The sequence below is a fragment of the Gadus chalcogrammus genome, chromosome 15 (genome assembly GCF_026213295.1).
Source record: "Gadus chalcogrammus isolate NIFS_2021 chromosome 15, NIFS_Gcha_1.0, whole genome shotgun sequence".
Taxonomy (NCBI): Eukaryota; Metazoa; Chordata; class Actinopteri; order Gadiformes; family Gadidae; genus Gadus; species Gadus chalcogrammus.
In genome coordinates, this window is record NC_079426.1 from 3,970,821 (window position 1) to 3,985,258 (window position 14,438).

Consider the following 14,438-nt stretch of genomic DNA (forward strand, 5'->3'; position numbering starts at 1 on the left):
ATTATTAATACTTTTAATTTATTAATACTATTATTAATGTAATTTTAAATGAAGGAAATGGAACACGATAGGAAAACTATGAAATAGATGTGAATTCGTTTTTGTCGATTTCTGTGTGCCTGCGCGTGTTTGTGTGTTCCATTTGCCCATGCCACATTTCCATGTGCCACTTTTCAGCCCTCCACATTGCCCACAAAACAGGTCATGTCCGGGTACAGGCTTAATACAAAGAGGTACCCAGAATGCATTGCAAATGTTATTCTCAAGCAGCAGAAAATAACTGCTGGCTAGTATCCAGCTTTTTTTCTGTTAAGTAAGTTCCATCTAAAATGTACAAATACGTTTACCGGTAATTACGCCTCCACAAAAAACTTCAAAGCCGGGAAAATGCACCTGCAGAGTATATCATTTCTTACTCCTGAGTAATATTTTCCAAAATAAATATTCAGGGGTTATTTATGTAGAAAATGCCAAGATACCAGCGGTGGCATTCATTTTTATGACTTTAATAAGTTAGCATTGCACGCAAAAACCTCCCAGTCGATACGTCTATATCCAATGCTGCTATGCGGGATTATGTGATATAGTGTTACGCGGAAATCCTAAAATGTAGTGAATGTAGCACGAAGTAGATACATCAGGCGCCCACATCTTGCCAAAGTGCTTATCACACGCCTCATTGTATATCTATCACGCTTTATGTCTCTTGAGGGGCATTCACCCATCTAGTGCACTCCAAAATGAGAGGGAGGTTTAAGGGAAATTAATGGGACATACCAGTGAGTCATGACTCAGTCCCCTGCTTTAAGGCATGCCTTCTTCCTCCCCCTGCCTCTCATACATGTTTTATTGTGTTGTCGTTGTGTTGCTGATCAAGCCCCTTCATTTTGTTTCGCTAATTTGACTAATGTGGCTAGTCCTTGCATGGGCTGTTTCCTCGTCCAATATTGGGTGGATATCGATAAAAAGTGTATGAGTGTCCTCGGAAAGGAACCAAGATGAAGGTCGTATGGCCCTTTAACCGAGTGCCGACTGTCAGAAGCGGACGGAGAATAGAATAACTGGAAACCCGAATCGATTTATGTGACTGGAAGAGAACTCAATTTCAGATATCTGTTCACCTCACTTGATAGACATTGTCGCACGAGGGCCAAAAATGAGCAAGGAGAAAGACTATCTAGTCAGGCTGCAAATGTTAGCTCTAAGAAAGACGAGGAGGTTTATTTTTTCTGTTCCTGTTACAGGAACAGAATACCTAGCTGAAAGGCCTGTTAAACGGGAATATGTTTTGCATCAATGAGAGGGTGAATACAGTTCATTTGCTAATCTACCCAAAGTAAACTGTAGAAACTTTCTTTAACATTACTTTGGTCTTGTGTTGTGTCACACCAGAAAAAGGAAAATTGAATCGTTGAATTATACATAAGCGGGGACTGGCGTACTCAGATTACTCCCTGCTTTAATGGTAAAAAATAAGACTCACCTTTTGTTTTCTCATTCAGGATTCCTGCTTTAATACAGCTGCTGGCTTGATGGGTTATTAACTGGAGATATTTGATGAAGCTCCCTGCAGAAATGCACTTGATGGACTCTCTTCGCAATAGAAACAATATTCGGGCAACTTTACAGATAATTAGGCACTTTAGCTGGCAGACTTGATTTTAAAATAAGCAAAGCTTCCAGAGCCTGCACTTAAACCCTGGTTCTCAGTGGGTTCAGTAATAGGGGCGTGGTGGGGTAAGTTGAAAGAGGGGGGCTCCTCCTTGTGCAACTTCACTTTACAGCTCATACTCTGTTTTAAAAGTTGAATATCACGCAGCTACCCCTGCATGTCTTTTCCTATTCCGTTGATATCACTCCTCCTGTAATTGCACACGTCCTGTCCCAGAGGGATGTAGAGGGGTTACTGTCAAGTGTCACTTCAGGGAAAAGGACATCCTGAAGTCGATTTGTTTCTGCTTCTTGAGAATGTGTGACGGGAGGTTAAATGGGTGATCCGAGAGTACACAGTCCCTATTGGTTTCAGAAGGCTAACAGAAGATATCGCATTGTCTCTTACATTTTCAGACTGTAGTTTACGGCTCACTATGGCTTTTAACTTTGGTCCCGTTCCTCGGTGCAACATTTGCAACAGAGTTAAGTGTTTTAGTGAGCGGGAACTACCCTCTCGGGTGCGTTTGTTTACGTACGAAAGCATAATGATGTGTCAATGATGCTACTCTCTTGTTGTTCCCGTGCATTTCTGCGGGAGCGTCTGTGCGCTTTGATGGCGAGGATGTGAACCCAATGCAAGCAGTGTAAGACAAAAGGGGCGGTACGGTAGCCCCTATTTCAAATCTGCATGTACAGAACGTAGCATATGTAAGTCGCAGGCTGTGCGGTACAGAAATATGACACCGTTGAGCAGTTTTCTCTCACCTAATTACTCCGTAGCTGCTGTAAATTTCATTAACAAGCTTTGCCTTAAAAAGCCAAAAGAAGGCAGCAGAAAAACTGTCAGGGGTAATTAAAAGATAAGGACGGCAGAAGAGAAGGGGTAGTCGTCACCATTTAGGCTCCTTGAGTCATCAAGCTCCCACACACACGCACACACACATGCACGCACACGCACACACACACACACACGACGAGACGAGAAGGCCATGACGAAGGTGTTCTGCCACCTGCCCACAGACCCCGGCGCTGACACGTGAGCCCGGGGTGGAAAACTCACAGCCGCGCCGCGGTCTGCGGAGTCGCCGAGATATGAAATGTGACGGGTGCACAATTATTGTCGACGTGAGTGACTCGTAAACAAGCCCAGCGCTCGGAAGATCCGACTCTGGGGAGAGGCATCTTTTTAGGTCGCATTTTCTCTTAGTGTGGAATTTCTTTGTGTTAAGTTGTGGAAATCCATTAAGCTAAGTAGCTCTGTGTTTCTATATCGAGTGCAAACTCTGTAAAAAACCGCCTTAATGCCCCGTGTATTTTTCCACTGCAGGATCTTAACCTTCCAGGGGCAAGGAAGCATAGAAAATGAGAAGGAGACGAAGGGGGGGAAAAAAAAACATTATGGAGGAGAATTGCGGATCAACTTCATCAGTTAATTAAACTCTATTTCTGTTTGAAGAGCAATTAATCAAGGCGGCGTGCCGAGTGTCAGGCAGGGCTGAGTTCTTTCGGGTGCGGGTCCGGGCACGCCATCGTGTCCCAAAGGGGGAACAGCCCAGAAAGCGGCGGCGGCGGTGTCTACGGGGTGAGCGGGTGTTGGGGCTGGGGGCCCGGGCGTGATTCGCTTGGTTTACATAAGCAGCTATCAATCACCCACTGACATAAGCCCACTCCTTATTACAGCTTCAGGATTAGACTCTGCCCGCCGCTGCTGGGGCCAACGACGCGTCTAAGTGCGTCCTAAGGAAGTTAAGGGGGGGGGGGGGGGGGGTTGGGGTCTCGTGCAAAATACTGGATTATATTTTAAGATAATGAGATTTATGCTCCAAACCAATTGCCGTTCCCAATCTCAGACAGGCAGACGCCATGATGATTGCGGTTTATCGGGTCCCAGAGGTCCGTCGTGTAAATGCGTGTCAAGTGTTTAACCTCGTGACACCCCTCCCCATCCCCAACCCCCGTACGACTCAAAACAACATGTTTTGTTTTGGTATTTTCGTCGTTGGCCCATCAACTACCTCCTCCTATCTCGGATGTCTAAAGCAGACATTTCGAATAAGTTTGCAATTTCTGACTAAATCCGGTGAATTTATTAATGAGACCGTAGGGAACATTAAAAGTCAATTGAAGGAGGCTATTAAAAGCAGGAATTTAATTGGGTTAGTCTCAGCTGCTTTTTTTTTCCAAGAGCAAAAGTGCTATAAAGCATTGCATTAATGTGTTTCAGTGACTAATAGTCCTTGAAAGAAAATTCCCTTTCATACTTAAATAATATATTCTATTCTCAACTTGAGGAATACTCTAATGGACTTCTTATGAAGAAATCCACAAAGCACTGCTTAAAGTATGTTCGGATGTATTTGGCAGGGTGTCATGAGGCCCTCTCATCGCGACAATGTGTTTGATGCACTACGAAAATTGTTCCTAACATAAGCGTTACTAACTCTTAAGGAAGACAAACGATGTTATTTTCGATTAAAACTATCACTCTCTACACGAGTATCACACAGCTCCTTGGCCAATCCTGCTAGTATGCCTCCCATGTAATCGGCACAACTCGTAGCGGCTTTGTAGTGGTCCGTCCCTCTCCCTTTCAACCAAACCTCACCGTGCCATCCATTTACAAAAAGACCCAGGAGTCTTGAGGAGGCTAGACGTCTCTCTGCTGTGGTGGGAGGTCTTCAGCTGGGGGTGCACTATGTGAACCACTGGCTGGCGGGCAGCTTTAAGGTGATGCTGTGGATGTGACTCAAACTCCTCAATATGGGCGACTTCCCTTCCTGAAGTAGATTACCACTGATACAGGGCTCAGCACACTCTCACTCACACACTGCGCCAGCACCCACACTTCACCCTCGCACATTGGTTTGAGTTTGTCACACACACCCAGAAGGAAGACAGTGCTGCATGGTTAGTAGTCACTGTGGCACATATCCTAGCGCTTTATTCTGGGGTTTATCCCTTTTGGAATGGAATATCTGTGTTGTGAGTCCTGTGGCTTGATCCTTATCAGAGGGTGTAATCTGCGTTGAAATTACATTCACAGAGCATTCAGTTGGATTTAGTAACACGGCGTGACACGTTACAAATGTTTTTAATTGCGCTTTTGCTTCTGGCTCTGGAGGAGAACGCTATGCTTGTTCTGCACTTAAAGAGGGGTGTATGTGTGTGTGTGTGTGTGTGTGTGTGTGTGTGTGTGTGTGTGTGTGTGTGTGTGTGTGTGTGTGTGTGTGTGTGTGTGTGTGTGTGTGTGTGTGTGTGTGTGTGTGTGTGTAGGAGTGCATCTAGGGGTGTATACTGTATGTGTGTGTTAATGCGTGAGTTTGCAAGTTGGTGCAGGAGAGGGGGCAAGTGAGAGATACAGCGTGCAAAAGGGAGAGAGAGAGGGAGAGAGAGAGAGGGAGTGTGATGGTTATGTAGCATGGCGGTGCTGACTGGATAATTGCATGCAGAGTGCTGCGCCTTTAGGTGGAGCCTCCAACCAGATGCTCCCTATCCCTGCTCCTCATACACAACGAGCAGTAGAGAGAGAGAGAGAGAGAGAGAGAGAGAGTGAGAGAGAGAGAGAGAGAGAGAGAGAGAGAGAGAGAGAGAGAGAGAGAGAGAGAGAGAGAGAGAGAGAGAGAGAGAGAGAGAGATATGTACGCGACCCCAGCTGGATTAAACATAAGGTTTCAGGCTACCTGATTATGTTCAGTAACATGGGTGTAGTGTATATCACTGAGAAGGCAAAGGCTTCTCTGGTTGCAAACCTCCTCTGAGATGCCCGCCCCCCCCGCCCCCCCCCCCCTGCTCTATTTGACATGATTACACTGTTGTCATGCTCTCTGTGTTATGGCAGGAGGGTTTCTCTGCAGTTCATGTGAACTGCAGAATTTATCCTGCACCGATAAATTCAAATCCTCATCCTGCTATTTATGCCGGCCCAAAGTGATGTTGAGACTGGTTGTAATTTGGTAGGTTGGAGGCCAACCGCCCGGGCCCCCTGCAGTTTCTATCAGTGGAACTGTATTCAAATAAGGAAAAAATGTATTCCAAAAAAAAAAAAATTGTGCTGGAGGCAAATGTGTTTCTTTCATTCGGTCGGGTGCCCCGAAACAATGTATTTGTTACCAATTATTCAGGATTTGATCTGACATGTTTTTCTCCTCTGTTTCCAGGAAAAGGGGAACATCGCAGTGGTGTTCAATGTGGGGACCGAAGACATAAACATTGAGGAGAAGGCAAAGTTTGTAAATGATGGGAAGTACCATATAGTGAAGTTCACGCGGAGTGGGGGTAATGCCACTCTGCAGGTGGATGACTTGCCCGTGATTGAGCGCTACCCTACAGGTGAGTGACCCAGCCTCTCCTCCCACTGAATCTCTTCTTTGTAGACCAGAGATCATCAACACCAGGTGGTTGATGGGTGCTCGTGTTCCCTTAGCTTGTGTTATTTTCTTTATAGGCTTTGTGAAATCGATTTTTACCTGCGTTAGAAAGGTGTTGAATATTTTCTTCCCCCCAACATCCAATGTCCTATTGATCTATTGGTTATCCCATTTGAGGTTGATCAAATGAAACGCCTTCACCTCTGTTGTTATTTATGCCTAATATTACAGGGTACAGGGAATTGGTTGTTTCAGTTATGTAGCTATTGATGATAGACAAATGAAGCATAGATATCAATTTGCCATCCAAACAACAGATTTAGGGAATGGTGTTTAACTTTGCCGATTACCTCAGCTGAACCAATTCCTGGTAAACTCTTCATCCTCACAGGAACCAGTTGGACTGTGATTGTAATGTTCATTATTTTTTTAAAATAAACACATTAAGTTCAACCTATTAAAGCTATTGTAGTATGGCTCAATCCCTTATTTGTATTAGGTAGATAATCATTTTGACTATAATGGTTGTGATTTGATTTAACCATACTCAGAAGTTGGTTTATGATCTGTTTAAACAGACTCATTAGAGACAATGGCTGCATCTGAAAACTATTAGTTTGATGCCACAATCTTTCACCACTCCCATTTACATAATTATTTGTTATTGCCATTACCGGTAGGATTTAATGGAATATGAGGTTTATGTAAATAGAGCTAATGCAACATTAACTGACAATGGAGGCAGGTGTTTTAGCTTCAGAAGGTTGACGGTTTTGGGAAATGGCAAAAACAAAATCAAAACATGCTCATGAGACATGGATAACGTACCCTTGCTTGAGTGAAATTGAATACATTGCTGTCATTTGAGGTGAAGAAAATATTCAATACAGGTATTCAATTCCTTTCCTTCAACTGTCATGCTTTTCAAGTAATTTGTTGCGGTGTTTTTGTTCAACTGTTTCGAGCCTTTGACAAAAGCTACAAAGGATTTCAATACGTCTGTGATGTTCAAAGACTATCTAAACAGTCCCAATCATCGTTTCAAGCAGAGAAATTGACAATTTGTTGCCGCACATTGACAAATTTAGCCTCAAATGATTCAGAGTGTGTACACAAAACAAACCCGCATCAAGACTAATTCAACCTGTCCCTCTCCCCCTTTTGTATTTTGCCTGGTGACCTTTTCTGGTATGTACGGAGCATTCATCCAAATGAAAGAGGGTTTTATGACTTGGACTTAATCCGCCCTCCTCGCCGCAGGTGGAACAACTGACCCTAATGGTATTTGACATGCCATGGACACGGCAGAATGTAGCTGCTCAGACGTCTCAGACAGCGTGACGTGAGACGGTGTGCAACCAAAGTTCTCATGTCGCTCACACGCATGAGATTCACCTGACGTCTCTACCCAACCCGTGTCATCTAATTAAAAACCAACCGACAGCTAAGCCAACATTTGCTCTCTGCGCTATCCAAAGGAAAACAACCTGAACTATAGAAAGACGTCCGCGAGCAGGTGTGCAGATGATTGAGATAAAAATACTGGCGTCCTTGTTGACGAGTAGAAGTGCCCCGAGCGAGTAGCAAAATTACTTCTGCTGATTTATTCTCGACTCAACACATTTCAACTACTTGTGCGTCCTTGAGAAACTTGAATGATCAATAAGTAGCTTGGCCTTCTTAGAATTTACAACCACTTCTTTTTTTAATACTGTGAAAGGAGTGCAGGAGTGTCTTTATCTTTGGACGTGCTGGAAGAAATATTAAGGGCTTTCATTTGTTTAATTAATGTAAGCTCAGTCTTGCAACTGAAAATTTATATAATACAAAAATATACAGGTCAAACATTTTCAGAAGGTTTGCTGAAAACGTCAGAGAAAAGTGTGCATGTAAGATGAACATGCCTTGAATTTAGATTACTATCGCAAGACCCTGGCCTCAGTACCAACCGGTAGTATTAATATTCAGCACACGAGGTAAATGTAAAATTACAAATCAGATTAAAATAAGATGTACTCTAGCCAAGGAAAAGATGGCTATCCCTACCAATTCAGCCGCATTTCAAAATGTCAAGTCCGGCTATCTTATGAGGCTGGTTGGAGACTAATTACCACTGATCACAATTACTGCTCCCTTTCTGTCTAACCCTGAGCACACAAAGCCATTATTCTCTCCGTTGGACTGCAGTTTGATTAGGCTCCACGTATCCCTCCACTGCGTTCATATACAAGGAGCCCGGCCACCCCATAGGCCACTCGGCAAACAACAGTGATCATAACAAGACCAGACGCTGCCGACAGAAATGATGGCTTAAGTAGGGGAGGGACAGAGGGGAGATTATAGGGGAGGGGACTCTCCGTGTCAAAAACCAAGGGAATAATTATGCCACTAAGGCTTATATTGCTGCCCTTGTAATCTCATTACAAAGTCACACACTGCATACTTATAGGCCATTAAGTGCTGCTCAGAAGAATTATTAGAATCTCGGTAAGAGTTGTCGAGTGGAGATCTCTGTGTACCGCAGCCACAGAGTCTCTGTGTCCCTCTGTTATTCTCTATTCTTTTTCTCCCGTTCGTGTTCTGTGGAGCCACCACCAAAAAAACGGACAGCTACTAAAAATATAAAAAATACGAGGAATTCTGCCCTTCTTCTGGGTATCGGCCATGGAAGTAATTCTGTCACAATGGCACTGCTAGGCCCCTAGGGTACAGTGCTGTACACAATCTGAGCGTCCAATGAGAGCGCTCGGTGCACAAAGATAATGGTGAGGGCCCTGGCCTTATTCTGCTACTGTTATCAGCGGAGCGTGTTGCACTTACACCGGCCTTTTCCTCACTCTTTTGCTACCCTCAGCTCTACTTTGCTTCTATCTCTATTTCCTTTGCGCTCTCTCTGTCGCCCTGTTCTTCTCTCTTGTGCAAGTTGCCCTGCGGACTCGGATGTGTGTGTGTGTGTGTGTGTGTGTGTGTGTGTGTGTGTGTGTGTGTGTGTGTGTGTGTGTGTGTGTGTGTGTGTGTGTGTGTGTGTGTGTGTGTGTGTGTGTGTGTGTGTGTGTGTGTTTGAGTCTGTGTGTGTGTGTGTGTGTGTTCGAGTCTGTCTGTCTGTCTGTCTGTCTGTCTGTCTGTCTGTCTGTCTGTCTGTCTGTCTGTCTGTCTGTGTGCGTATGTGTGTGAGTGCATGGGCGCGAAAATACACATGTGTCTATGTCTGTGTCTGTGTGTGGGTTAGAAAGGGAGGAAAGGGGTGATCCGAATCCCAGCACGGTGTTGCTAATGAACAACCATCTATGTCCAGGGCAGTCTATTGTACCATTCTGCTCTGCTCTCTATTTCATCCATTATCCTATTAAACCTATTGTGAAACTAATCGACCATCAGTAAGCATGCTTACAAAAGAACAAATGCTGCTGTGGCTTCACAATGAATAGTACAAAATATATTTGTCTTACCCCCTTCTTTTCCAATTACCCAGGCTCTCTTAACACTGGAGGAAATATTAGCATATTTGTTGTTGTTTGTTTTCCTCATCTTTAGAATGTCTCAAAGCCAGTACTGAGATAAAGCCCCTACCCTATCTTACCATTTTATTAACACCAACAACAACAACAACAACAACAACAACAACAACAACAACAACAACAGCAACAAAACAAGTGAGTGAGGACAAACTGGGTCAGGACGGTGGGACGGTTCTGCTGAATCGTTGCTGTCTGGCGGACGAGATAAGCCAGGCCTGTCCCGGGCCGGGCCCAATCGCCTCTCAGCAGCCGGCCCAGTGGCCACTAACAGCCACCAGCAGGATGAATGGGCTCCGATGCCCGGGAACCCAGGGGAGGGCATTGTTTAATGCAGCACAGTCTCTCCGTGGGGATCGATACAGAACCAGACCTTGATTATATCCCTGCTTAATCAACCTGAGCGAAGGGATAAACCGAAGCACTTTGCAGATCTAATGCTGGAAAGATACAAGAATAAAAAGACGCACAATGGCGCGTCGTGCGGGGTGCGTGCGTGCGTGTTGTGTTTTTACGTGTCTGCGAGTCTGCCTATCTAATCCTATTCTTTTTATTATGCTCCGTCTTTCTTTTCACTCCCACTAGCTGGGATTGAGACGTTAAGATTACATTTGGCTGTACAAATCGATGCAGCGTTATTTAATTGCAAAGATCCCGTCGTGGTAGATAATAAAACGAAGACAGGAGGATGGGAATAGCATTGCAACGGAAATAAATGAGCCACACAAAAACACAGACATTGCTGACTATTGTTGAAGCTTTAGTTGACTAATCCAACAGCACCAATGCCGACATGGGCTGTATATCCTGTGCACTAAGGACATTGTTAACAAACCAATGTTCAGGTAGAGAGCTTCCACTGTCCTCCAACAACAGATCCCTAATCCTATGCACATTCAATGGAGAGGTTAGCCACAATCGAAGCTCTCGTAACTTTATACTTTGTGCTTTAAACTTTGTGTCTATGTCTTTAAACCCCTCTTCGCTAAATCCGGCGATTTAATCAACACTGTGTGAGAACACTTTCCAAACTGTTGTTGGACGCTTTTATCACTTCCTCTCTCTCGGCTCTGATGAACACTCATCCTCTGCCAAATCACAGTAAGACACTACATCTTATATCAGAATTAGGAGGATAACTATAGCGGATGGAAGGAACATTGTCAATCTACCAGAAGAATGGAGGCCTCTGAATTCAATTTCTGAAGACAATGCCAGGGGAGATGTGCTCAGAGCCTGCCTCGCTGTGCTCAAAAGAGTCTTTTCTAGAGAGGTTATTGGCCTTCCCGGAAAGGGTTAATACAGTGTTTGGCCTCATCAATACCGAAGTACACCTTGCAAGGGCCCTTATTTCCCATCTTTGGAGGTTTCCTCTGTGCATACTGTCAGAACTCCTATCTTAGCTGCTGTGGCCAACGAGTTTCCTATCTGAGGTCATTACAGTGGTGTTACAGTGAACAACATGCAGTGGAATATACCTCTATAGCTTTTGTCAAAGTTCTTTAATCTATGTTTTACTCTGTATCGACAAACACTTATTGGATGCTTGTATGACTATGACCAAATGTGAATTTAATGTGCAGTATGTCTATGGTTGTATTTTATTCAGCTCTTTATTTCCAGGAAATGTGTTCTTTTTACATGGTTTTGGTATTTTCTCAATGAAATGTCTCTCCTTTAAACCATAAATGTTGATATAACTTAAATTCAAATGTTTTATATTTGAAATTTGTTTTAACTAGTTTAAAAGCCAGTTAAAAAATAAACTGTTAAATTGATGAGAAATTGGGTAAGAGATCTTTATAGAAATGTATAAATTTGGTTTGGTTTATAATATAGTTCTATTAACCGTTCGTGCTAGTTTACAATAAATTTAGAAATAATTTGTTTGCTAAAATAACAAAAAACATAAAGACTGTTTCACTAATGTTTCAGAAAACATTGTATTTAAATATAGAAACTTAAAAAAACTGTGCGGTTGTCTACCTCCAAGATTACATATGAACATTTAACCTTTGACCTTACAGATTTTAACCAATGAAATGTCTCTTTAAACTTTAAAGGCAACAATGATAACGAACGCCTGGCGATTGCTAGACAGCGAATCCCATATCGACTTGGTCGAGTAGTTGACGAATGGCTACTCGACAAAGGTAAAACATTGATTAAAACTTTAAATAAAATAATTTGATCTCAACAAAGTTGTAAATAATAAACCATAAAATAAGTTTTCAGTTAAAATAACTTATAAAATGATTTGAGAAGCTAAATTTAGTTTTGTGCTAGTTCATAATTTTCATAATAATGTATTATTTCATAGTCGGCTGTTATAATCCGTTTTTCCTGTCAATGTAAGGTTAAAGGGACTGTAAATATATATTTAAATCCACTTGTATTAACTTAATACTACTAAGTTGTTAAATAAATTATAAAATGATAGTTATTTTCAGTAAACATCTAAATGTTACATGATAAATTCAAAAGATACATTTTTCACATCCACTAGTTGCTTTTATGGTTATTTGAAAAACATACAGTTTACTTGTATGTTGTTATATTAGTGCTCATAATTTGATCTTTACTTGATATAAAAAACTTCTAGCATTGATAAATAGAATATAATGTGAATTGGCAACAAACTTTTGAGTCCCTTTAACAAATTTTGTAAATATATTTAGGGCATTATCTAAATTAAAACTGTCATAAAATAAATTGAGTGCATGCTTTTTGCCAGTTCAATAACTAACTTATAATTTAATTTTTACTCAAAGTGTGAAATGAGCCCAATCATTTTTTTGTTATATATTTTTTCTTTCACTTTTTAACAAAATATCTATCATGAAATATATTTTGTTATTTCAAGTTATAAAACACTTATTATTTGGTTGCTGTTGCTAAAGGGATGAATGATTTCAAGTTCAAGAATATTTTTTTTATACAAAGTTGGATATTTCATAAAGATGTAGCCAAACTAGAGGGTCCATCAAAAAATTATATTTTTTATTTATCATTTATGCATGTTATGTTTATTTTCTTTTATTTTTTTTGTTTTTATTTATGTACTATTTTATGTTTTTGGGGGGTTTATTTCTCCAACTACATAACAGATGGACTTGGTGATGGCTACCACAGTATTTTTTGCAAGTAGTATTACTGGATATTTTACATATTGGACAATTCATTTCTCAGTTTCATGTACAGATTCATGTACTATGATAAACAATAAGATGATCCTACCTTAGAATAAAATAAAACATAAATCGTAATAATTCCTCAGCAGAAGTTAAATAGCCTGTGTAGATCATTCATTTCTGCTTCTAACTTGAATACCCTTTTAGCAAAGCTACTTTGGTTTTAGAATATTGTCATTTCTTTTCCTCCTATTTATTTTCAAATCCGATTTTCATTAACATCCCATCATTATAACTTTGATAAATTACCATGGGGTTTGCTGCAAGCAACGGGTAATTTATTTGCTTCCATTAGCCGTTGGGCAAATAACCAGTCTTTCCGATTTTCATCCAGATGTATAAAAGCTGCTGGGTCCACCCTTCAATGTTCCTGTACGTATGTAACATTATTTTCTCACAGGGCGACAGCTCACAATCTTCAACAGCCAAACCACCATTCAGATTGGTGGCTGGGAGCGTGAGCAGGGCAACTCGTTTCAGGGCCAGCTCTCGGGCCTCTACTACAACGGGCTGAAGGTCTTCAACATGGCCGTGGAGGGGGACCCCAACATCAAGGTCAAGGGCAGCGTACGGCTGGTGGGGGACTCTCCCTCATCGATCACGCCCCAGTCGAGCGCCACGGCCAACCGCTCGGAAACATCCACGTCCATCATGGAGATCACCACGACCACTGCATCCAACAGACGCATCAAGCAGACCACTCCACGGGAGCCTCAGCAGGTAAGGAGAGCGCTTGACATTTGAAGAGAACACTAGATCAGCAAAGTGGCTTGTGTTATTGTGTGTGTGTGTGTGTGTGTGTGTGTGTGTGTGTGTGTGTGTGTGTGTGTGTGTGTGTGTGTGTGTGTGTGTGTGTGTGTGTGTGTGTGTGTGGTGCATAAGTGTCCGAAGGTGTGTGCGCATTTCTGTGTGTTACACAAGGTTGAAATCTTCCATGTATTTTAACATTTGAAAATGGTTGTTTTTTGTTTTTTTTTATTGTTGTTTTTCCTTGTGAGGAGAGCATCTTTATCACAAATCAAATATGTGGAAACATAACCAACTGGCATTGGATTTAACGTTAACATTAAAAAAAAAATTCAATTAAATATTTGGTAACCTGTCAATTTAAATTGTATCACAATTGTCCAACCTTTTTAGTTTGTAATAATCAGTAACCAAAGTAAGCAATGAAACCCCAAGTCATCAAATCATCCAACACAACACCCATGTGTAATACATTAATGAAAAAGTTGACCAATTTATTCCCAATAGTCACATTGACCAAAATGGGTCCTCATAATCATAAGGTCATAAGAATCTGTATTATTGGCTAGTTACAGTGCAATGCAAAGCAGACTAGTTGGGGCGGTCTGTAAGCAGGCTGTCCTTTTGGAGTGGCGTTGACTCATTCAGGTCAGTAAGAAAGAGAGATGTCCCTGTCTCTATTAAGCTTCCTTTGTACTTGGAACCACAAGAGGGCCTTCAAGTGGTATTGTGGGAAAAGAGAAAGAAGGAGACTTTGAGTCCCGGGGGGCTTTTTCTCCTCATCCTCATAGGATCAAAATAGAAATATTCTACCAGGACACTCGCCCACAATGACCTGTTTTCTACAAAATGGGTCTTTATGTTGCCCGACTGATGGGTTTGCAATCGCCATTCATGGTCTTAGATTGGAAGAGTCCTGGTTTGAATATTTGTCTAGAGAGAGTTTACAAGAAGAAGGATATTTT

At 41.9% G+C, this 14,438-nt stretch overlaps 1 protein-coding gene across 1 annotated transcript in view; it reads left to right on the forward strand.

Moving 5' to 3' along the window:
* Window positions 1–14,438, forward strand: part of LOC130404927 (neurexin-1a-like) — a 188,485-nt gene that overhangs the window by 141,529 nt on the left and 32,518 nt on the right. Inside the window, exons 18-20 of the mRNA XM_056609876.1 lie at window positions 5,788–5,982; window positions 11,599–11,688; window positions 13,127–13,446. Coding sequence (XP_056465851.1) covers window positions 5,788–5,982; window positions 11,599–11,688; window positions 13,127–13,446 — 605 coding nt within the window. The remainder of the gene's footprint in view (window positions 1–5,787; window positions 5,983–11,598; window positions 11,689–13,126; window positions 13,447–14,438) is intronic.